Here is a 25,866-nt window from a genome sequence, read left to right on the forward strand (position 1 = left end):
TTACAGTACATTCCTCATGGCTTATTGGCACTGATTATACATTGACTGAATCTGAACAAATGATGGAAACTGATAATGCACCATGTACTTTGCATATGTATATGTCAGACACTTATGAGCAACAGATTGTGGCAGATAAGGGACTAAGTGATAGTGAAGATCCAGATAAGGCCATTTATCCCAAAGGTCAACTCCGAAAGTTGGGAATAGAGTGACGTATATGCCAGAAGGGGCGAGCGAATGGTGGGAAGCCACCATTATAGGAAGGGGAGGTAAGGCCACAGGGAAATACAAACATTGGCTGAATGTGCAAGACAAGGGACAGGATATCAGACATATTGATTGGCAGAAGGAAGTGAAAATGTAGTGTAAGTTCAGACAGTGGGCCTGACTATGATCATAATCCAAGGAGAAAGTTACGATGTGAGAAGAATTCTGGTCGTAGGAGGGACAGGTCGAGTAGTAGCAGTCCAGCAATGGATAGGAAATCTCATAGGGGCTGTAGTTTAACAAGGGCGAGGACCAAAGAGCAAGCAAGGAGCGCCACAAGAAGTTGGAGCCCTTAGAATATAAAAGCACTAGTGGCTACGAACAAGTTAGATGGTAAGTTGGTAAAGGATGCAAAACAAAGAGCTTGACATTTGGAGAGAGTTTGACATATATATGGAGGTGCCAGATAGAGGACAACCAGCATTGTCTCTTAGATGGATCTGTATAGAGAAAGTACTTCCCGATGGTATGTACAAAATGAAGGCCAGACTTGTAGCTCGGGGATTTGAGGAACGATTAGGCAACCAAGAAGTTGAGTGGACTCCCCAACAGCAGGAAAAGCAAGTTTGAGGATTTTCCTAGCCCTTTTAGCGACACACTCATGAGAATGTAAGTCTATTGACATCAAAGCAATATTTTTGCACGGGGAGAAATTTCAAAGGGAAGTATTTTTAAAGTGACCAAAAGAAGCTGGAGATAGAGGGGAAATTATGAAAACTAAACAAGTGTGCTATTTTTCAGTTAGGTCCGTCCTATTAAAAGCTGGTTGTATTCAGCGAAAAGAGGATCCGGCAATGTTTTATTGTTACTGAGAAAGACAAGCAGGTATTTTCTTGATGCATGTGGACGATTTTCTGTGGGGAGGGTCTGAGGCATTTGAGAAATTTGTGGTAAAGTTCTACAGGAATTTAAAATTGTAAGTCCAGCTTCTGGAGTTTTTAAATATATAGGGGTGAATATTAGGCAGGTTAAGTTGGGTGTAACCCTAAATTAACAGTCTTGCCTAGAGAATGTTTAAAAAAAAAATCCCAATAAATCAGGCCAGATCCTCACTAAAGGAAGACTCTGCAACCAAGGAAGAAGCAGACCAGTTAAGGAGACTAATCGGGCAATTAAACTGGTTGTGCACGCAAGCTAGACCGGATGCTTGCTATGATGTATTAGAATTGAGCACCATGCTGAAACATACTACAGTTGGGGAAGTGCAGAAAACAAATAAGACATTGAAAAAATTGAGTTTAGACAAATGTACACTCAAGTTTCCAGCATTGGATGACCCAGAAGAAAATAAATTAGACATTTTTAGTGATGCCTCATACGCTAATCTTACCGATGGTTATTCGAACGCAGAAGGGTTCATTGTATTTGTGGTGAGAAGAAATGACAAATGTTGTCCATTAACCTGGGAATCGAAGAAAATAAAGAGGATAGTTAAAAGCACCTTAGCAGCTGAGACACTTGCACTTATAGAGATAGATATGGGTATGTATTTATTGAGTATTTTAAAGGAACTCAAATATAAAGGGCAATCGGAGAAAAACTTTCCTATAGAATGCTATATAGAGAACCATTCTCTTTGGGACAATGTCCATTCGACAGGAAGTGTCACAGAAAAGAGGTTGAGGATTGATCTCGTGTATAAATGTTGGAAAGAAAAGAAAATTCCAAAATAGGTCAACGCAAGTCATCAGTTGTCGGATTGCTTTATGAAGAGAGGTGCTTGTTCAAAGAAATTGTTGGATGTCCTCTAAGAGGGCTGCCTTGTGTTATGATGAGTTAGGAAAACATGGAAGTTTTTTTTGTTAGATCACTTTGTAATTCTTTAAACAAGTTTTTTTTTTTGTTAATTGGGGGAATACAAATTAATGGCTGGTGCCGTTGAAGGTTAATGGTATAATAATGTAAGATAAAGAAAAACATTATTTTGTCTTTTTTTTGTTTTTATATGTATTTAAAGAAAAGGGGTATCTGTTAGTGTCTAATAAGTTCTGTTAATGGATGTTAGGAGAAGGTAATGGGGTGAACAGGTGTTGTGTTAATTAGTTAATGTACTCAAATGTATATATAAAGAACCAGCCAGCACTGGCTAGGTGTTAGGAGTGGAGAAGTATGCTTGGTGGTAAGCAATAAACAGTCTCCATCAAAGCTTCCTAGTCTCAGTGTCATCTTTAACAGGCTTGGAAGTTTCTCTAACATTGCTTTTAGGTGTATGCAGCAGATGTTTCATGTCTGAGATTTGGATTCAGACATTGCTCACACAAATAACATACATGGCTGTTATTAAGAGAGAAAATGCTCTTTTTTTTTAAAGCATTATCTAGATAGTGTATTATATATTGGAAACCTTTGAATAAAGTAATTGTTCTAAGAATCACATTTGCAATGTGATCCACTGATTCAGTCAATAAGCAAGTGGCATTCCAATGTCATTGAGCTCACAAAAAATGTTCAAAACTGGCACTAGTAATGCTGGACTTAAAGAATGGATTGTAATGGAGTTGAACTGTTTTGCTTGGGAACTATAGGATACTCTTTAATGTAGCTCGCTGATCTTTAACTAAATCATGAGGCAAAATGTAGAGGAAAACTGTAGAAAGACTCCTGCAGCTGAGCTTACTAACATTTCCTGAATTGTTTTTAATATTTTGAAAATTTGTACAATTCTGATAATTACATGTTTGTTAGTGATATTTGTTTGAGGAGTTGTACATCTTTAACCTAGTGGAATAAAGAGGTTCTTGTTTGTTGCAATATATTTTGAAGAGTGGTTCTATGCATTCTACATGTGCAATAATAAGTACAGTGAGTCTTGCAAATATTAGGCAGTAACATCTATTGAAAATAAAAAGAAGTCAGATGTGTTCCAACTTGCTGCAGCTAAAATCTAAGCTGTCAGCCTCCAGCAATATTTTCTGTTTGTATTGATCTGCAGTGCATTTTGTTTATGTTCTTCATTGAATGAAGTTTTCATACTTTTTAGTAACTTAACATAACTTGTTTCCTGGTGCAATGGAGGGGGAGGAGAGGGGTAAGGAAGTTGTTAACCAGATGTCTTTGATCATAAACCATAGAGTTGGATAATTACTGCTTTAGTGAATGAGCTGAAAAATCATATTGCGCATCTACTTGATTTTAAGATCTTTATCTCCTATTCATATTTACAGAAATGTTTACTATATATTTATCATTGTCTATGTGTTTTCTTTCTTATGTTTGTTTCCTGAATAAATATTTATTGATGTGGCCATTTGCAGAGAATGATATTTACTGCAAACGTTTAAGATTAAAGGAGAGATAAATAATAATTTGAAGCTGGGTTTCAGAACATTATTCCATGAGTACTCTATCCACTGCAAACACCAAGGTGTACAAAATGAAAAAAATTTTGCCATTGTTTTAAAACATTGCTGAACAGTGCAAAAAAAATGTCCGTAAAATGTTTTCTAAATGCAGACAGGGCTACCTGCTGCTTGACAATGTGAATATGTCTATGGCACCCTGGAGATTAACATCACCCCAAGAAGCCTCTGATCTTCAGCTAGAAATGATTTTTTATTTTATTTATTTAGAGATACAGCACTGAAACAGGCCCTTCGGCTCACCAAGTATGTGCCGACCAACAACCACCCATTTATACTAATCCTACATTAACCGCATATTCTCTACCACATCCCCACCATTCTCCTACCATCTACCTACACTAGGGGCAATTTATAATGGCCAATTTACCTGCAGGTTTTTGGCTGTGGGAGGAAACCGGAGTACCTGGCGGAAACCCACGCAGACACAGGGAAAACTTGCAAACTCCACATAGGCAGTACCCAGAACTGAACCCGGGTCGCTGGAGCTGTGAGGCTGCGGTGCTAACCACTGCGCCACTGTGCTGCCCAAGTTTGGCTGCATTAGGACTGTTTTAAATAAGCTGTTTTCCCTTTTGAAATGAACTAAAAGCATAGTTCTTCAATATTTATCTTTCTAGTGCTTCATGTCAGAACCAATGGGAAACCAGAGGGCCATAGGGAAGATAAAAATTTGTGCTTCCAAAATACTAGCATGGTAAAGTTAGAATAGATCAAAAAGGAGCCCGGTAGTGACCAGATTAAGACCACCAGCGTGGCAAATACCTTAATCTAGTTATGATCAGAATTTATGATCTGAATATTACTATGACAGTGTTTAAATTTCGAGTGACATCTGTTTTTGCCTCCTGGAGCTAGGTTTGAATGTAACTCGGACAGATGGGATGAAATTCTCCATACTTCAATTGGAAAACACTGTTATTGTAACAATGACATGGAAACCTGTTTTCTCTGGTGATATTAATGTTATAAAATTTGTTTATAACCGCAGTGATTATAAACGGAAGTAAGATCAGTCTGGTCATTCCTAATACTGAAATTAAATAATGTATGTATTATTCATAATGTAAAAAAAAAATCACCCAAAAGGGAAAGATACTGAAAAGGTTTAAACAAACAAGAATTCTGCAATAGTTGGGTTTGACAGTTGCCTTAATCTTTTCCTTTCTCTTTTAACACAGTCTACATACATGTACATGAAAGCAGCCTATCTTGGCATGCTTGGAGATGAGGACAACAAACCTTTTGGGGATGATGAAATTGAACTATTCAGGTCAGTTGTTTAATAAATACAAGTTATGTTATTTCATTAAAGTTTTTGGCAAACAATTTTAACTTTTTTATTTATTCATTCATGGGATGTGGTGTCGCTGGCCAGGCCAGCATTTATTACCCATCCCTAATTGCCCTTGAGAAGGTGGTGGTGAACTGCTTTCTTGAACTGCTGTAGTCCATGGGAGGTAGATACACCCACAGTGCTGTTAGGAAGGGAGTTCCAGGATTTTGACCCAGCGACAGTGAAGGAACGGTGATATAGTTCCAAGTCAGGATGGTGTGTGACTTGGAAGGGAACTTGCAGGTGGTGGTGTTCCCATGCATTTGCTGCTGTTGTCCTTCTAGTTGGTAGAGGTCGTGGGTTTGGAAGGTGCTATCTAAGGAACCTTGGTGCTTTGCTGCAGTGCATCTTGTAGATGGTACACACTGCTGCCACTGTGCGTCAGTGGTGGAGAGAGTGAATGTTTGTGGATGGGGTGCCAATCAAGCCGGCTGCTTTGTCCTGGATGGTGTTGAGCTTCTTGAGTGTTGTTGGAGCTGCAGCCATCCAGGCAAGTGGCGAGTATTCCATCACACTCCTGACTTGTGCCTTGTAGGTGGTGGACAGACTTTGGGGAGTCAGAAGATGAGTTACTTGCTGCAGGATTCCTAGCCTCTGACCTGCTGTAGTAGCCACGGTATTTATATGGCTACTCCAGTTCAGTTTCTGGTCAATGGTAGCCCATAGGATGTTGATAGTGGGGGATTCAGCGATGGTAATGCCATTGAATGTCAAGGGGAGATGGTTAGATTCTCTCTTGTTGGAGATGGTCATTGCCTGGCACGAATGTTACTTGCCACTTATCAGCCCAAGCCTGGATTTTGTCCAGGTCTTGCTGCATTTCTACACTGACTGCTTCAGTATCTGAGGAGTCGTGAATGGTGCTAAACATTGTGCAATCATCAGTGAACATCCTCACTTCTGACCTTATGATTGAAGGAAGGTCATTGATGAAGCAGCTGAAGATGTTTGGGCCTAGGACTTGACATGTATTATCATCAAGGGTTAGATCAATCAGACTTAGTCAAATTAAAGCTTCAAGTTCCACATTTCAGTGCAGATACTTGTGTTTTTAAAAAAAAAGTGAAAAGGAAAGGGAATGCTGTATAGCAGAACAGATATATTGCAGTCTTTATTCTGCAACGATCTGCTCTGTCTGCTGACTGTTGACTCAAATGATTGAGAGATAATTCTAGGTAATCCATTTTACACATGCATACCTTTATGAAATTTCTAAATTGTTACAAAGTATTCCTAATAAACAATACAAACCTGAAGTATTGTTAGAAGCAGATTGCACCAATGTCTGAGCAGTAGTAATTAAAAACCTGTTAATATTTAGTGGGTAAGTATCCGGTAGAGAACGTGAATACTTGCGAGATGCCTGTTTTCCTTTTTCTGTTGATATTTTGCATTTTCCCAATTCTGCTGAGGGTGTTAGCTTCATGTTTGGGATATGGATTATGGGTAGCAACTGCTCTCTGCTTTTCCCCCAGGTAGCATTCTTCATTTGGTGAGCAGAATGTTCAACCATATTGGGTATCTCTGAACAAGACACCTTACTTGGTGTCACATGAACCCCAATCATATTGCCAATAGGGAATGCAGGATAACGGCCTTAGCTGATTTTCCCCCTTCATTATCAATGTTAATACGGATACCAGTTGTAGCACCCTATTACCACTCTGCCTAAGATCAGGTGACTCAGTACAGGCTGGGATTTAGACTTGGGACCTTCCTGTTTAGTGTAAACCCACTGAGCCTTTGAGGAGCTGTTAGAAGAAGTTTGGATAACATCTAGGGCAAGTCATGAGCCAAATGTTTAGAATATCTAGAGGGTCATCAATCTTGGAAGTGTTCAAGGAAGATTTGATTCCGTTTCTTGGAAGTTTGTCCTACAGTGGCCTTTGCACGAATGTACTGTATACGAACATACGAATTAGGAGCAGGAGTAGGTAGGCCACCTGGCCCTTTGAGCCTGCTCCGTCATTCAACAAGTTCATGGCTAAACTGATTACTCCACATTTCCACCTACCCCTGATAACTTTCCACCCCCTTGCTTATCAAGAATCTATTTGGAAGATCTAATCTTATCTGTGGTGGGGATGAAAGTCAGTGGTTTAGGTTTGTTTAGATTCTCAATATGCCACAACCGCCCACATTTAACTACTAGACCAGCAAGTGATCCATGTTGTGTTGTAAAGATGCTTATAGCATGATATGAAAAATTAAGCATTTGTGCCTTATTTTAAGAATCTTTGAATTTTTGACAAAGCTGAATTTTGCTTGAAATCAGCAGCATTTTGCAAATAAATCCATAAAGGTTATATTTGCATTAGTTTCTTATTGCTGTGCATCTCAAATTCTGATTCTATGATACTAATACAGCAGAAATCTCAGAAGGCAGTCATATACATGTATTAACATGTATATGCAGTGCAGTGCTACCCCCTGGTGGCAACATTTTAATGGATCTTTTCAAAAGGTTTAAACTAACATGAAGTTGAGATTCTTGCTTAATTAATCTCTTCAATATTAGGACAGCAGAGTAAAAGAAGCATCGCTTTTGCAGCACCTGCAGCAATTGCACATCAATGATGGCAAAAGAACTATCAACAGCTTGATTGAAAATTAAAAAATGGAGCCAAAAATTTAACTACTTTAAACAGACTAAAACCCAGATTCAGCCAGACATGCCTGATCTATAATATACTGAGCCTAAGTATTCCACGATCAGCATTATTTGAATAATATAAGAGCAGCTGGCATGAAAAACACCTATGATTAGCTCACCCAATGGTGACATTCAAACACAAAGGGTGAGAATTCCCTTGGGAAGGTTGGCAGAAACCCTGGAGAAATGGCAGAAGAGCCAATTACATTGTTTCTCCCGTGTTTCCACTGATCTTTGCCAAAAGTACAGTGGGAGATCTGGAGAATCTGGAGACCTGTGGAAATTGCACTTACAACATTTTTGATTTTAAAAATCTGATTGCACTGGAGTTATTGTGCATGCAGAGCATGATTTGTGAGTAGTGCAGAAGTTAGTGTATTAAAGTTTTTTTTTAATGTAATGGCTGAATGGTGAGAGAATACTGAAGATGTAGTCTGTATTGAGTTTGAGTATTTTCAATAAGGTGCTTCAGCACCATACTTGAAAGGGAGTAGCTTGGATAGATTAACGGATATGAAAGGAAGTGGCTTATTTTCATTTTGCTACTGCCCTATTTACAGGAGTAACAGGTTAGAATTACAAGAGAAAACACCAATCTACACTCGTTCCAATATTTAGATAGCCAGCAGTACCACCAGAAGTGGGGGGTGGGGAGGAAACCTAACTTAAATATTGAAATGGGAGCAAATAACACACTTAAAATCTCAATGCAAATGTCTTGTTGGTCAGTGTGGTTACTGCTACTTTCTCAACTGATCCACAATTCATGGGAGGTTGCTGTCTGAGTGCAAGCAGAAATGTCTGTTGTGATTGGAATAGAGATGTGAAGCAGCAATGAAAAAGATTGCTAATACTGAAGCTAAAGTATGGTGTAGCAAGAGATTTTAAAAATAATTAGTTTGTGGCATATGGGTGTCACTGACGAGGCCCGCATTTAGTGCTCATCCCTAGTTGTTTTTGTGCAGATTTGAAGAGTCTGACTTTGGGAGTCCCGATAAGGTAATTACATTTTTTCCTGTACTATCTTGGAATTATGCTGCTGGCATTGATTTCCCAGCCATGTCTCTCCACTGCTGTTGGCCAGTTTGCTGAGTCAATAGTTGGTGTTCATAAGGCATCCACAAAAGTATCTAAAATTGGGGTGCTTTGGCCATATCTACCCGCTGCCTCAATCATATGCTGTCCACTTGCCAACAGTGAAAAATCCACCTCCCTTTGAAGAGTTGGAGGTTGGGCTTTAAGAAACTGCAGGCCTGCTGTATTTCCCTCGAACGTGGCAAGCTGCCTATAAACAGTATGATTTAGCGCTCAATACTTAAATAAAATTGATCGCAAAAATTGGCCCCAAAGAACTAGCTTAAGTGAGAATTAGTCAAACGGAAGGTGGGTTGGAGTGGTCATTGTTGGGTCCACTTTTGTGCTCCGTGTGTATATATAGGTGCCTCAGGTACAGAAAATTCAATCACAAAATTTGCTGACCATGAAAATTGGAAGATTCGTAAACAACAAGGAGGACTCAAACAGTCACAAAGACATATGGGGTGCCAGATGTAGTTTAATGTGGATAAAGTGTGATTATAATACACTTGAGGAACAAACCAGGCAAGACACTGAGGGAGGATGGATGAACAGACCTATGGGTTCAAATAAATTATGCCCTGAAAGCACAAGTGTAGGTAGATAAAACCATTAAAAAAAAAATGGGGTTTTATAAATCTAAACTTAAGAGTACAAAAGAAATATTGTTGGATTTGTACAAAACATTATTTAGACCACAAATAGTGGCACGTCCATTTTGGGTATCCCATTATAGATGGACATTAAAGTCATGAGACTTGAGACACCTTAATTATTTCCACTGGAGCAGGCAAGGTTAAGTGGTGAGTTAGTAGAGGTAATTCAAATATGAAGATTTTTGCTAGGGAAATATTAGTTTCACTCGTTAAGGAGTTAGTTACATGGTATCAATTCAAAATGATCAACAAAGTAATGAGCGGGATTTGAAGAAATGCCTTTACACACAGGTTTGTTGGAATATGGAATGCTTTACCACAGGGAGTAGTTGAGGCATAGACCATTGCACTTTTTCAAGGAATATTGGATAAATTAGATGTAGAGGAAGTTATAAGGCCAAGGGGTACAGCATGTGGCAATAGTGAAGTTGTGTCTGCTTAAAGGAAACTATGATCCTCAAAACATTAGCCAGACTGTGTTGCAGGCACCCCTAGACCTTGAGGTTCTGCTTCAACATGCCAGTGGTTGCTGAATGATTACTCTGATAAATGAATACCTCTCATTATCCATGTGCTGAGCTGGTATGATGGAATACCAGAGTTATCATGTGCTTTGGGAGGACTGATTTTGAGTATGTGTATTGCTCTGTGTTGTGGGACAACTCAATCACCACATGAGACTTGGGTACACGTTTCGATCATTTATTCAAGTGTATGCAGGGAAAGACCGCCTCGGGCAGTCCAAAATAGTACTCTGATTTTACACACAAAGATACAAACTTATATACTGTTCTTGTTGCCTGATATGGTCAAACAATGGATGATTCATCATGCACTTCTAATGAATACACCATTTTATTCTGATCAGTGCTCATTCCAGATGTCTCTAGCTTGAGTCAATTATCTCTTTGTTACACATTGCACAGCCTGGACCAATCCCAGCTCTAACCTTCACTCCCTAATGCTGCCCGCAGCTTGTCTGTTGCTTTTCTCATCCTGACTTAATTATATTCTCCTGAGTTGGCCTTTCCAATACATTGCTTATTTCTACTTAACCCCTTCACGCTGTGAATATTCTATGCTAGAAAATATTTGAGAATGTTAAACACATCTATACCTCACACTATTTTGTCACCAGAAAAGTGCCAAGTATGAAACAGAAAATTGCTGGAAAGTCTCTGCCAACAGAAAAATTCGCGATCAGAAAGGCTCGACGGTATCTTTCACAAAATCCCTTAAAACTCCCAGTACCTGCTCTGGTGAGTATATTATATAGCAATGTTCCATAGTTTCACAAAGGTTACTGGTCTTTTTTTTTTCTCTTGCACCTTTTGTTCTTTATTTTGAAATATTGTCATGGGGTGTGATCGTTCTGTGAACGAAACTATTCTCTCATTACTGGTGCAATCCTACTGCAATTTATTCTTTCCCTCCTCCCCTCCTTTTTCTTTTTTGTATTGCTCTCTATCTATCTCTCCTGTTCCCTCCCTCATATTGTTGTGAATCTTCTGCAATTCAGTGACTCCATGATAGTATCAAACCTACAATAATCACCAGGACAGAATTGAAGTATTGAAATGTGTGTGTGCAAAATTGATATCTGTTGTTTTTGCTCATTCCACTTGAGCCAGATTATGAAGGTTACCTTGGAGCAATGCATTTTTTAAAAAAGTAAGCCGAACCACTTAATTTACTTTTAGTTAAAAATCTTTCATGAGAAGTACCTGCATAGTGTACAAAGCAGCAAATGAAATGTAATTTAGTTACTCTATTTTCAGGAAATGATGTATATTTGGAATGGCTATACAGTGATTGGGAAACATCAGGATCTTACTGAAGGAATGCTGGAGACACTTAATGAAGCGGAGAGGACACTTGAAAGTGCCCCAGGTAAGTCCAATCTGAAGCTCCTGTTGAACTTAACATTAAGCCGAAGGAACCTGTAGAATTATGAAAAGGTAGAAGGGAACTGCCTGACAGTTATACATCTGAGGGTTTCAGATATCCCATGAGTAAATATAGATGACTTGCATCTTGAGATTCTCCTAATGACTTTAATAATATATAATGTTGAAAGAGAATTTGTTCTCTGGGGACTGAATCAGCATAACCATCAGCAGCAGCAGAATTGTATTCAACCACTATCTGTAACCTCATGGCCTGGCATATCCTTCACTCTACTATTACCATCAAACCAGGGGATCAACCCTGGTTCAATGAAGAGTGCAGGAAAGCCTGCCAGAGGTAGCACCAAGCATACCTAAAAATGAGGTGCCAATCTGGTGAAACTACAACACAGGACTGCATACATGCTAAACAGTGGAAGCAGTATGTGATAGACAGAGCTAAGCAATCCCACAACCAATGGATCAGATCAAAGCTCTGCAGTCCTGAATCCAGTCATGAATGGTGGTGGACAATTAAACAACTAACAGGAGGGGGAGTCTCCACAAACATTCCCATTCTCCATGATAGGGGAGCCCAGCACGTCAGTGCAAAAAAAACAAGGCTGAAGCATTTGCAACCATCTTCAGCCAGAAGTGCTGAGCGGATGATCCATCTCAGCATCTTCAGAGATCACCATCACAGATGCCAGTCTTCAACTAATTCAATTCACTCCACGTGATGGAGAAACGGCTGCAAGTACTGGATACTGCAAAGGCTGTGGGTTCCGACAACATCCCAATTGTAGTACTGAAGGGTTGTGCTCCAGAACTAACCACGCCCCTAGCCTAGCTGTTCCAGTACAGCTACAACACTGGCATCTACCTGACGATGTGGAAAATTGTCCAGGAATGTCCTGTCCACAAAAAACAGGCCAAATCCAATCCGGTCAATTACCATCCCATCAGTCTGCTCTCAATCATCAGCATAATGATGGAAGGTGCCACTGACTGTGCTATCAAGCAGCACTTACACAGCAATAACCAGCTCGCTAATGATCACTTTGGGTTCTGCCAGGGCCTTTGAGCTCCAGACCTCAGTGCAGCCTTAGTCCAAACATGGACAAAACAGCTGAATTCTAGAGGTGTGGCGAGGGTGACTGTCCATGACAACAAGGCAGCATTTGATGGGGTGTGAGCCAGAGCAAAATTGAAGTCCGTGGGAATCTGGGAGAAAATGCTCCACTGGCTGAAGTCATACCTAGCACAAAGGAAGGTGGTTATGGTTGTTGAAGGCCAATCATCTCAGCCCCAGGATATCACTACAGGAGTTTGTCAGGGTAGTGTCCTAGACCCCACCATCTTCAGCTGCTTCAACAATGACCTTTCTTCCATAAGGTCAGAATTGGGGATGTTCGCTGATGATTGCAGTTTTCAGTAGCATTCGTGCCTCCTCAGAAACTGAAGCAATCTTTTCCCACTTAAAGCAAGACAGGACAACATTCAGCTTCGGGCTGATAATGTGGCAAGTAATATTTGCGCTACACAAGTGCTGGGCAATGACCATCTCCAACAAGAGAGAATATGATCATTTCTCCTGGACATTCAACAGCACTACTGTTGCTGAATCCCCCATAATCAACATCCTGGGGATTACCATTGATCAGAAACTTCACTGGACCAGCCATTTAAACACTGGCTACAAGAGCAGGTCAGAGGCTGGGAATTCTGCGAGTAAGCATCTCCTGACTCCCCAAAGCCCCTCCACCATCTACAAGGCACAAGTTAGTAGTGTGATGGAATACTCCCCACTTGCCTGGATGAGTGCAGATCCAATAATACTCGAGACTGGACACCATCCAAGATGAAGCCTGTCCACCACCTTAAACGTTCACTCCCTGCACCACTGGTGCACAGTGCCAGCATGTGTACCATCTACAAGATGCACTGCAGCAACTCACCTAGACTTCTTTGACTGTGCCTTTTAAACGTGCAACATCTACCACTTAGAAGGACAAGGGCAGCAGGCGCATGGGAATACCACCTGCAAGTTCCCCTCCAAGTCGCATGTCATCCTGACTTGGTTCCTTCACTATCGCTAGATCAAAAATCTGGAACTCCCTTCCTAACCGCGCTGTGGGTATACTTACACAAGGACTGCAGTAGTTCAAGGCGGCAGATCACCACAACTTTCTCAAGGGCAATTGGGGATGGCAACAAATGCTGGCCTTGCCAGCAATGCTCACACCCCATGAAAGAATGGGGGAAAAAAATGCCTGAAAATACTGTCCTTTCAACTTTGCAAATTGTTTGTTTGAAATCAACTCATAGTTTCCACTATCATTTTCTGGTAGTGTAATGGTACTATTACTCTAATAATCCAGAGAATAGGAATTCAAATTCCATCTTGGCAATTTGAGAATTTGAATTCAGCTTCAAAAATCTGGAAATAAAACAGCTGATAACAGTAAAGGTAACTACAAAACTGTTGCATTGTCATTAAAAACCCAACTAGAAACCTTCCCTTATCTGGTCTCGCCTATATGGTACTGCCCTCAAAGGTGGCCTAGCAAGCCATTCAGTTGTACTAAACTGTTACAAAATGTGAAACTAGGAATGGCCAATAAATGCCAGCAATGCCACATCCAGCGAATGAGTACAAACCTCTTTATCCTTGCCAGCTCTTATGGGTCCTACAGTCTTAACCCAGTTCCCAGTGGGTGTGAACCCCAAAAGTGCAAAATCATCAATAATTCAGCACCATGTCATTAAATTTGAAATTTCATTGAGAAGCTAAGTGGATGGGTGGTATAGAAAATGAAAAAAAATTACTAGTGCACTGAAAGGGGTTCATGTGTGACCTTTGAGCTGCCCTTCGACTTTATGACACTTTGTATGCTATTAATATCCACTGGGGATCAATTATTATCATGCGTTCAAAAATTAATTGAATTTTGCCATGCTGTGTAATCATCCAGTTTTTGGATCAGTCACATGATCTGTTGAACATATAGTGGATTAAATTGTAATTTTCCTCCTTGTATTTGTGCCAGTAATGCTCGTGATTAAGCTTCATTTTTCTCATTAGAATCATAGAATTGTTACAGCATAAGGCCATTTGACCCCATGTGTCCATGCTGGTCCTCCTAAAGAGCAATTCACATACTGCCACTGCCTCGCTCTCTCCCCACATCCCTGCACATTCCTCCTCTACAGATATTTAGAATATTTGGAAAATGTAGAAAAATTTATGGCACAGGAGGCCACTCTGCCCATCACATCTGCACCTACTGAAAAACAAGCCACCCAGCCTAAACCCATTTTCCAGCACTTAAGTCTTGTAACCTCCAGGGATACGGATCAAGGTGCATATCCAGACACCTTTTAAATGAGTTAAGGGTTGCTGCCTCTACTACCCTTTCAAGCATTGAGTTCCAAATCCCTACCACTGTCTGGCTGAAAGAAGTTTTCCTCATCTCTTCCCCCAATCTTTTTACCAATTGCTTTAAATCTAAGCTCCCTAGTCACTGACCCCTTTGCTAAGGGAAATAGGTCCTTCCCATCCTCTCTATCCAGGCCCCTCACAACCTTGTACACCTCAATCAAATCTCCCCTCAGCCTTCTCTGTTGCAAGGAAAACAACCCCAGCCTCATAGCTACAATTTTCCAGGCCTGGCACCATCCTCATAAATCTCCTCTCTAGTACAATTACATCCTTTCTGTAATGAGGTGACCAAAACTGCATGCAGTACCCAAACTGTAGCCTAACTAATGTTTTATACAGCTCCAACATAACCTCCCTGCTCTTATATTCTATGCCTTGGCTACTGAAGTATTCCATATGCCGCCTTAATCACCTTTATCAATCTGTCCTGCTACCTTCAGGGATCTGTGGACATGCACTCCAAGGTCCCTCACTTCCTCTACACCTCTCAGTATCCTCCCATTTCATGTGTATTCCGTTGCCTTGTTTGACCTCTCCAAATGCATCACCTTACACTTCCCGAGTTGAATTCCATTTGCCACTTTTCCGCCCATCTGACCAGTCCATTGTTATTTTCCTGCAGTCTACAGCTTCCCTCCTCACTATCAACCATGCGGCCAATTTTTGTATCGTCTGAAAACTTCTTGATCATGCCTTCTACATTTAAATTCAAATCATTAACATGTACACCACAAAAAGCAGGGGACCTTGTACTGAGCCTTGCGGAACCCAACTGGAAACAGCCTTCCTGTCAACCGTGACCCTTTTGTTTCCTGACACTGAGTCAATTTTGTATCCAGCTTGCTACATTCCCCTGAATCCCATGGGTTTCCCAGTCTGCCATGTGGGACCTTGTCAAAAGACTTGCTAAAATAATTAGATTAGGTTAAATTAGATATGCAATGGCAACGAGATGGGATTAATTAATGATCTCCGTGAAGGCGCCCCTAGGCAGCAGTGATCATATGATTGAATTTTACATTCAGTTTGAGGGAAGAGAAGAGTGGGTCTAAAGACTAGTACTTTAAACTTAAATATGGGCAATTATAAGGGCATGAAAGCAGAGCTAGCTAAAGTGAACTGGCAAAGTAGGTTAAGGTCAATAGAGATGCAGTGGCAGACATTTAAGGGGATATTATTTAAAGATAGTATCAAAATGAAAGTAAAAGCATAATTGTGCAAAGATGGGTGGCAGGTCAGAAGATTGGACAGAATATTTTTAAAAAATCAAAGAATGACTAACAGCTTAATAAGGAGGAAAAATTTAGAGTACGGGAGAAAGCTAGCTAGAAATATAAAAACATAGTAAGAGTTTCTATAGATATTTCGAAAAGAGTTAACAGTGAGCTTTAGTCCTACAGAAAGTGAGTCGGGGAAATTAATAATGGAAAATAAGGAGATGGCAGATGAATTGGCCAGGTATTTTGCATCAACCTTCACCATAGAGGATACAAGTAACATCCCAGAAATAGCTGTAAATCAGGAAATGGAAGGGAGGAACTCCAGAAAATTACAATCACCAAGGAAGTGGTACTAAGCAAATTGTTGGAGCTGCAGGGTTGACAAGTCCTCTGGTCCTGATGGACTTCATGCTAGGGTCTTCAAAGAAGTGGCTAGTGAGATAGTTGATGCGTTGGTTTTAATTTTCCAAAATTCCTTTGATTTGGGGAAAGTTCCATTAGATTAGAAAATAGCAAATGTAACTCCTTTTATTCTAAGAGAGGTAGACAGAAAGCAGGAAACTACAGGCCAGTTAGCATAACTTTTGTCATAGGAAAAATATTAGAAGCTTTTATTAAAGATGTTATAGCAGGACACTTAGAAAAATCATGTTTAACCAATTTATTGGAGTTCTTTGAAGTAGTAACATGTGCTGTGGATACGAACATATGAATTAGGAGCAAGAGTAGGCCACTTGGCCCCTCAAGCCTGCTCCGCCATTCAAGAAGCATATTATCTAAATGGTGAGAATGCAGAAGGATCTGGCTGTCTTAGTGCATGAATCGCAAAAGGTTAGTATGCAGGTTCAGCATGTAGTTAGGAAAGCTAATAGAATGTTCTAGTTTATTGCATGGGGAATTGAATATAAAAGTAGGGAGGTTATGCTTCAGTTATAAAGGGCATTGGTGAGACCACATCTGGAGTACTGTGTACAGTACTGGTCTCCTTATTTAAGGAAGAATGTAAATGTGTTAGAAGCAGTTCACAGGAGGTTTACTAGACTAGACCTGGAATGGAGGGTTGTCTTACGCGGAAAGGTTGGACAGGCTAGGCTTGTATCCGCTGGAGTTGGAGTAAGAGGCGATTTGATTGAGACCCATAAGATCCTTAGGGGTCTTGACAGGGTGGATGTGGAAAAGATGTTCTCCCTTGTGTGAGAATCTAGAACTAGAGGTCACATTTTAAAAATAAGGGGAGGCCCATTAAGACAGATGAAGATAAATTTTTTTTCGAAGGGTCGTGTGTCTTTGCTTCCAGCACCTTTTGAGGAAGAGAGTTCCAGAGTCTTTGAATACTTTTAAGGCAGAGGTAGATAGATTCTTGATAAGCAAGGGGGTGAAAGGTTATCGGGGGTAGGCAGGAATGTGGAGTTGAGGTTACAATCAGATCAGCCATGATCTTGTTGAATGGCGGAGCAGGCTCAAGGGGCCAAGTGGTCTACTCCTGCTTCTAATTTGTATGTTGGCTTTTAGACGTATTTTCTTGGGAAGAACCTGCTCTCTGCTGTACACCTCTGAACAGCAGCACAATTGAGGTTTAAATTATGATGGCAACCTCTATTCCCTCTCTGTGCAGAACTGAGGGAGAGGTGCCATCTGTCAGATGTTAAATTGAGACTCTGCCCCCTCAGGTGGATGTAAAAAAAAAAAAAATCACATGGCACTATTTGAGAAACAGTAGCAGAGTTCTCCTGGTATTCCAGGCAACATTAATCCTTTAACCAATATCCCCACTAAATACATATTATTTTACCTTTATCTCATTGTTATTTGTGAGACCTTGCTGTGCACAAATTGGATTCCAGCTTTTCCTACAACTGTACTTCAAGTTCTGCATTATTTATGAAGCACTTAGAGACATTCCAAGGATGTTAAAGGTCCTATATAAACATTTTTTTCAAATTCTTTAAGGTACACAAAATAAAGCAATCCTTTCTGAATGGCACATCACTATTTAATACCACTGTCTGATTTTCATTCCGATATCTCTATGTGCACATTTTTCATCAAAGGAAAACCAGGTTAAATAATGATGAGATCCATTTGTGACTTTTTTTCTCATCATTTCTCTCATTTTCAGTAACTGAGTTCCTGGTGGATGACCAGTGTTTGGTGAAGCTGCTCAAAGGCCTTTGTCTGAAGCACTTGGACAAACTTTTAGAAGCAGAGCAGTACTTCAGTTGGATTCATACAAAGTAAGTACAACCGACAAAGCCTAATTTAGAATCTAAACATGTTTTCCCCCAATGTTAGATTTGGTATAGGAATTCCACATTCCCATAGATGTAAAAATCCTATGGCACTGTTTGACAAGTAGAGTCGCACTAATGGTGAAAGTGGAGAAGATTGGTGGCAAGAGTGTTCTGTCCTCGGTGAAAAAAAGTAGAGAACCTAAAAGGAAAGCTGTGTTGGCATTATTGCTATTTATAGCTGATTTTAAATCCTACATCAGATATCTTTTTTTCTATTATTCTTTAAATTTACCGGTCCTTTTTCTGTCACTTTCTGTTTCAGAGAGCAGATGATCAAATATGACCATTACTTGATTCCAAATGCTCTGCTTGAACATGGTCTCCTCTGCATGCAAAAAGGAAGAAATGATGAGGCAATAAAGTTTCTGGAAAGTGCAAAGTAAGAATCTCACTGTCCTTTGGAAAATATTGCTGAAAGACCTGCTATCCTCCATTTCACACCCCTCACTAGAAGTACAGCCTAACTCAACAGGTTCTAGGGAAACCATATGCTGACAATGTACATGAGTATGTTGGCATGAGATTGCAGGTAGATGGTGTTGCTTAGGGTCTCCTTATAATTTTAAGGCCCAGAACCTGTGCCATTGCAGAAGCTCATTCTTCCAAAGTTGCAGTAAAACTTCTCCCTCTGAATCAAGCTCTACTCCATAATTTGAGCACATAGCCTAGGCTGATATTTCAGTGCTATACTGAGAGCACACAATATTATCAGAGGTGGGATGTTAAATTGAGGCCCCCATCTACCTGACCAGGCATAAAAGATCCGGTGAAACTTTTTGTTCATGGGATGTGAGCATCAGGGGCAAGGCCAGCATTTATTGTCCATCCTTAATCTTGATTATGTGGTGGTGAACCACTTTCTTGACTGAGTAGCTAGGCTATTTCAGACAGAGTCAACCATGTTGTTGTGGGTGTGCAGCCACTTATAAGACCAGAGTAGATAAGTGTGGTAATTTCTTTATGACAATCTGGTATTTTCATTGCCACCATTATTGAAGCTAATTTATTACATATTTATTTAAAATTACTCAGATGCTGTGTTGGAATTTGAACTCATGTCTTTAATCATTAATCCAGGCCTCTGGATTACTGGTCCGGTAACATAACCATTATGCTCCCATACTCTTGACCAATACTCATCCCGCAGCCAACACCCATTAGCGAGCCATTCATCTCATTGCTGTTTGTGAGACTTTACTAAAGTGCTAAAAACCAGAACCTGAAATCTCAGCACCAGCCAACAAACCTTCAGAAAGTATATAGGACAAGCTACAAAAGAAACTAACTCATAGTTGTTTAGATCATATGCTAAAATAGATCGTATAATCATTAGCATAGGATACCATCCAGACTTTTTACCCCCTCACCAAAAGGGCTATGTAACTCAAACTGTTGCTAAAAGTGATCATTGGTATTTTTCAGTTGCTGTGCCTGTAAGTCCTTTAAGTGCGGTGTTAAAATTGTGCATTTTGAGGATGGATATGGCAATAGAAATAGGTGTGGTGCCGAGTCAGTAGCATGTTGCTGGGGATGAATTGCAATTATTCAGAGACTGTAGAAGTTTGAGGTTTTTTTTAAAAAGAAAAACTAGAGCTAAGATACTTAAGTGGGTGACTAAGCTTTCAGTCATGAGAAATAACAGTTTGTTTACCACTACAACTTAAAAATGCACACATTTCTTTTAATTGCTTTTGTGACTATCTTTAAGAGATGAGAAAACTTGCCTGTATATAAGTGTGATTAGAAGCTAGAATTCTCTGGACTTAGATATTTTTTTTAAAAAGGGAAAAGCAATGCCAGATATGACAATGTTAGAAGATATGGGGAATGAGCAAAATGAGTAGGATTAGTTCAGCTCATGTGGAGAAAAACTGGACTTCCTGAGCCAAATGGAGGATACTGACTGCATTAGAAATCAGCAGTTAGGAAGTTCAACTGGACCAGCCGTACAAATACTGTGACAACAAGAGCAAGTCAAAAACTAAATATTCTGTGGCAAGCCTTTCCACAAGGCATGAGTCAGGAATGCAATAGAATACTCTCCACTTGCTTGGATGAGGGCAGCTCTAACACAAAATGCTTAACACTATCCAGGCCCAAGCAGCCCACTTGATTGGCACTCCCTTCACCACTGGTGCACCATAGCTGCAGTGTGTACAAGATGCACTGCAGCAACCTGCCAAGGCTTCTTTGACAGCACCTCCTGCACCTGAGATTTATATCACCGAGAAGAACAGTGGGACCACCAACACCATTGCAATGTCAAAATCCTGGAGCTCCCCACCACATTGACTGGAATAGTTCAAGAAGGCAGCTCCTTACCACCTTTTTCAAGGGCAATTAGGGATGGGCAAAAAATAATGGTATTGCCAGGGACATTCCCATCCAATTATGACCGGGTGAGGAAAGGGTCTTAGGCCCCCCTCTTGCCCCTTTCCTGGTTTAACTAACAGGGTAAAACTTGTAAAAAGTGTTTTTAGCTCAACACCTGAGTCCTTGCTCATTGCCCTCTAATTGTAAATGAACCAACCAGACACGTTTTCTCAAGTTGAAGCAAGATGCAAGTTTATTGTCCTCATCACTACCTCTGTTAAAATTACTAAACTACATGACACAACCACACTAGCATGAATGAGAAACACACACAAATAGATAGAGGAGAAAGAATTATTGGGGGGGGAAGAAAGGAGTGTGGTAGTAAATGGAATTCAGTTACTGTTTGCTTTGCTGTAAAGTCCTTGGTTGAAATTGCAGTCTTGTGCATACTTTCAAACTTGCTTCTTTGGTACCAGAAGGCTGAAGAGGTGCTTTGTCTCGAGGCTCAAGCTGCTGCAGTGGGTCCCTGGGACTTTGCTCAAGATGGGGCCAGGGAGAGACCGACTTTTTTTTTTTGTCTAGAAATTGCAGTCTGCCCAAACTTTTCTGAGGCACAATTCAGAGTTCCCAGGCTGGCCAGCAGGTAAGTCATGTGACCAGCTCTTTGTTTGAAACAGCATCTTCTGCAAAGGTTGTTGATTTTCAGTTTGCCAGTCACACACACTGGTGGGTGGAGCTTTGGCTCTTAAATAGAGAAGGTTGATTGATTGCCCTGACCATGCTTGTTAATTGAATTAGTGAGCACTCCCATTGTCACTATTCACCTGTCTCTCTGCATGCACATGTGCAACCATGTTTCAGCTGCTGAAATTAATATGTTCCCATTTGCCAGGTGTGGTTTCCATCACACTATGAACACATTTTTTAAAAAAACTTGAATTGTGCTGAATATAATTTGGACTTAGCATAACTGGCACAAAATCACAATTTTATCAGGCAAATTATGCTGAAAAACCAGAGCAATTGAGCACAAACTGCAGGTCCATGTCAGCAATCCACAAAAACATTCCAAGCACTTTTTTTTGATGCAACATAGAAAAATAATTTAGGACAGACACTGCCTATTCACTACGATGTACCTGCTCTAATATTTATGAAAAAGTGGGATGTTCCTAAGATGACTGAGAACAAATTTAGATGTTGGAATTAATCTACCATCCATCATATAAAACATGTACTGTGCGGGGATATATGGAGGTATTATTTCCTCACGATAATACAAAGGTAATTGAGTGTTACAAGTAAGGTTAAAGAGAAGCTTACTTTCTACAGCTGTCTTCAAACAAGCACACATTGAATAAAGATTCTGCATCAACTAAAACTGTTCAGTCTAATTCAAACACAAAGCCACCCAAATTGAGGCAAGAGCTATGAGAACACATCGAGGAGGTTGTCTCACATCAGTGCTTTTATAGCCACATTATTACTGTAACGTGCAAATCTAAGTTTAAATGGTTCTCCAGGAGCCCCATGGATTTGTTATATTAGTAATTTGAACTTTAAGCTTTTTTCAAAAACTAACTTTTTTTTATTGTCCAAATACAACTCAGTACTCTTATGGTCCATGTAGTGCCTGATTAAAAACTGGATAAACATGCAGTAAAGAAAGGAGTCTGACCCAGTTCAGCCTGGGATTCATGAAGTTGCTTACTGACCCGAAGGATAGGGAAATGTATTTACTGTCCACATTCCATGATGGCAGCATTTACTGAAAAGTTCAACACTGATGTCTGCTTCTAAGTTGCCTCTGTCACAGTTCTAAAGCAGAGCAGTGAGGGGTGATTGACTGTACCTATTCTGGTGGCTCAAAGGCAATGTAAAGAAACTTTTTTGATTCAAACTGTTGTGCATTTCCCTCACTATGCAGTATCTTTTAAACTGCTGCCCTTCAAGTAAATACATTAAGATTGTACAAGTAATCTGGAGAATTCACACTGGATTATTTACTCTCTTTCAGGGAAAACTACAAGAATTATTCCATGGAGTCAAGAACACATTTTCGCATTCAAGCTGCTCTTCTCAAAGTGAAATCACGCATACATAATGGAAATCAATCATTGCCTTCTACACCTTAAGACACGTTTATGGACTGAGCAAAAGTTTCTCTGGAGGATGCTATACCTACATCCACTGTTAATCCATCATTGTAGACTCATAGGGTTTATATACACAACAGCACTTTGGCTCAGGGAAGCAGTTTATTATTCTTAGCTACCTTTGTAAATATGTACAATTATAACTGAAGATGGAATTACATGACAGTATGTGGAAGCAAACAGATGCAAATAAGTTTCGACACCCTGTCAAATGTATTTGTACTCAAAATCGGTGTCTGAAACTTTGTAAATATTTGTTTATGTCAAAACTAATCCAGCCCTACCACAAACTGCCCATGTTATAACTTGGGAAATAGCACCAATGAAGTTCCAGTACTATTATTGTCAATTACAAAGACATTGGTTACAGCATGTTAAGCCTATTGTGGGCAGAAACAAGTGTTCATTGAGTAGTTCATATTTAGTTAAGGACAATTACCAATTATATTTAATCCCCTTTAAAGTAGGCTGCTCATAGTGAAGGTATTTGAAGAAATTGTGAACCCAGTGATTGACATACAGAGGCAGCCTTCAGTTTAAAAAAAAATGTAAATAAAAGATTTCACATTCAGTTGTAATACTTAAATTTACATAATTCTTTTGAGTTTACAATTAAAGTAGCAACAGACTTTTCTATTAAAAAAACACCTGGTTGAGGGGGTAGTGGCAGAGGTCAGGTGATGAACACATAGATGGAGTCATCCCATCAATTTCATATTTAGAATTATTAATATAGGTTAACAAAATAAAACACAAATATGCTACCTGTTGTTGTTTCATAACATTCTAGGAATGGCAGATGGGCAGCGCAATATATGTTACTACTTTCCCTTTATTACTAGTTTGAAATATCTGCATGTGAAGGTTTTCAGCTGAGTAAAATTTCTGCTATCTTCAGTTCACTATCTGAATATTGTCATGTTTTCTCACTTTTCCAAACACTGCAGTGTGGGAGGGATAAAATACAAAAAAAAACAGGACCAAAAAGGGGGAAGAAAATATGGAAAATTCCTTCGACCTTCTCAGGCAAGCACAATTGATGTAGGTATGATCAACCTCACTTTTATATGAGATCTCTGCCCTAATCAAGAACTGGCCCAGCCCACAATGCACTGCAGAGGCTCAATCCAGCATTTTCATTTCTAAATCTCTGAGGCTGCTAAGCCTAAGCTGCTCCAAAGTAAGTAACTAAGGCTCTAAGGTTCATTCCTGTTTCAAATAGGAACACACTTATGGTCAGGTTATGAATACAATTGAAGTATGGACTTTTTGTATTCATCAAAGTGAGGAATGGCAGTGATGACAGAGACTTTTGCCATCCAGTTTCATCAACACTCACAGGGTAGATATGATGTAGCAAGATGAAAAATAAAGCTGTTTTTTTTTTTGCAGTCTCAAAAAAAGTAGTCTTCTACCATACCAGTTTCTTTTTCCTCCCTCAACTGATGCTCACTAAGTCTTTTTTTTTAGATTAGAGATACAGCACTGAAACAGGCCCTTCGGCCCACCGAGTCTGTGCCAAACATCAACCACCCATTTATACTAATTCTACACTAATCCCATATTCCTACCAAACATCCCCACCTGTCCCTATATTTCCCTATCAACCTGCAAGTCTTTTGGCTTGTGGGAGGAAACCGGAGCACCTGGAGGAAACCCACGCAGACACAGGGAGAACTTGCAAACTCCACACAGGCAGTACACAGAATCGAACCCGGGTCCCTAGAGCTGTGAGGCTGCGGTGCTAACCACTGTGCCCTCTGACAGATTGCCACCTTGGGGGGGGGGGGGGGGGGCAGGCAAAGAGAGCACTGGCATGTGATCTAGCCGTTCCTAAGGTTGCCAGCTCTGGTTGAACATATTCCTCGAGATTACATCACAGGAGCCCCACCTCCAGCTGCCCCATTCAAAACAGCCTGCTTTTCTCCATCACCAACATTTTTATAGCTAATATATGGAACTGTTTAAAGAAAATTAAAACTTTTTAAAAAAAATATAAATAAATTCTCCTGGGCTTCTCATAGCAATGGCCAGAGATTCTATATCAATTTCTGGAAAATCCCAGCACAATTCTGAAGTGGGGTTGGTAACCCTGCCTGTTCCTATTAACATCTTCCTAGTAATGGATCATTCATTTGATCTAATTTTAGCCCTAAAACAAATACACAACATAAATTTTAAAATCCCACATACTAATTGGCTTTACACATTTAAAGAAACACTCTTGCTACCTGTATTGTACATTACATTGTTCATAACCTAAAGCAGAGTTTTTCAAAAGTACATAGATTCTGAAATTATCCTTTTAAAATGTTGAAAGCAAGATTTAATCAAAAAGTAAGAATGTGCTGTGGTGGGAAATGGTAAATTAATTGAAAGATTCCATCTATCACCTCTATCTTCAAACAGCCAGATTTTCCTCTGTTCTCTTGCAAAATACTCTTGCATCATATTATATATATTTTTAACCGTTTACTTCAACTTACACGACAACACAGTTTGCTTTTAAGCAACACACTAGTCTGAAATGAGTTTTTCATCTCAAAAACTGATCATTGTATTCTTGCTGTGATTTAAAATTTATAAATGGGATTTGAATTTTGACATGATTCAATGTTCTGCTGGATTCAGAACTAAGACTATTTTCATATTTTTTTAATGATTAAAAATGTTAGAATGCTGGATTTATAGCTATGCCTTTCCTGATTTTTATCTTAGTCAGTCATTCATAAATATAGCTTATGTGTAAAGTTAGTTACAACAAAAAAGTGCAATGTAAATGCAAGTTTAACATAGGAAAATATCCCAAGATGCTTCAAAAGGAGCATAATCAGCCAAAGAAGAAAATTAAGTGGGGTAAGGAAGGTCTTAAAAAGGAGGTAGTGGAGAATTCCAGAACCTAGGGCATAGACAGCTGAAGGCACAGCTGCCAATGGTGGGGTAAAGAGAGTAGGGTATGCGCAAGATGCCAGAGTTGGAGGAATGCAGAATTTTCAGGGTAGTGGGAGATTACCAAGATAGGAGCAAGGCCAGGAAACGGATACAAACATGATGATATTTTTAAATTTGAGGTGTTAGAAGACCAGGAGCCAGTGGAGGTCAGCGAGCCAGGTGATGGCTGAGCAGGACTTCAGAGTTTTGAAGCAGCTGAAGTTTATGCAGGGTGGCTGCCCAGAGACCATTGGAATTGTTGAGTCTGGAAGT

General features: G+C 39.9%; 1 protein-coding gene across 2 annotated transcripts in view; it reads left to right on the forward strand.

The window, feature by feature from the left end:
- The window catches only part of ttc39a (tetratricopeptide repeat domain 39A), a 123,606-nt gene extending 99,194 nt beyond the window's left edge, over positions 1-24,412 (forward strand). For both annotated transcript variants that reach the window (XM_068037149.1, XM_068037150.1), the window contains 6 exons: positions 4,811-4,902; positions 10,490-10,610; positions 11,130-11,241; positions 18,019-18,133; positions 18,453-18,569; positions 22,524-24,412. In XM_068037149.1, coding sequence (XP_067893250.1) covers positions 4,811-4,902; positions 10,490-10,610; positions 11,130-11,241; positions 18,019-18,133; positions 18,453-18,569; positions 22,524-22,641 — 675 coding nt within the window. In that variant the 3' untranslated portion in view covers positions 22,642-24,412. The remainder of the gene's footprint in view (positions 1-4,810; positions 4,903-10,489; positions 10,611-11,129; positions 11,242-18,018; positions 18,134-18,452; positions 18,570-22,523) is intronic.
- Positions 24,413-25,866: the final 1,454 nt, after the last annotated feature.

The sequence above is a fragment of the Heterodontus francisci genome, chromosome 8 (assembly GCF_036365525.1).
Source record: "Heterodontus francisci isolate sHetFra1 chromosome 8, sHetFra1.hap1, whole genome shotgun sequence".
NCBI lineage: Eukaryota > Metazoa > Chordata > Chondrichthyes > Heterodontiformes > Heterodontidae > Heterodontus > Heterodontus francisci.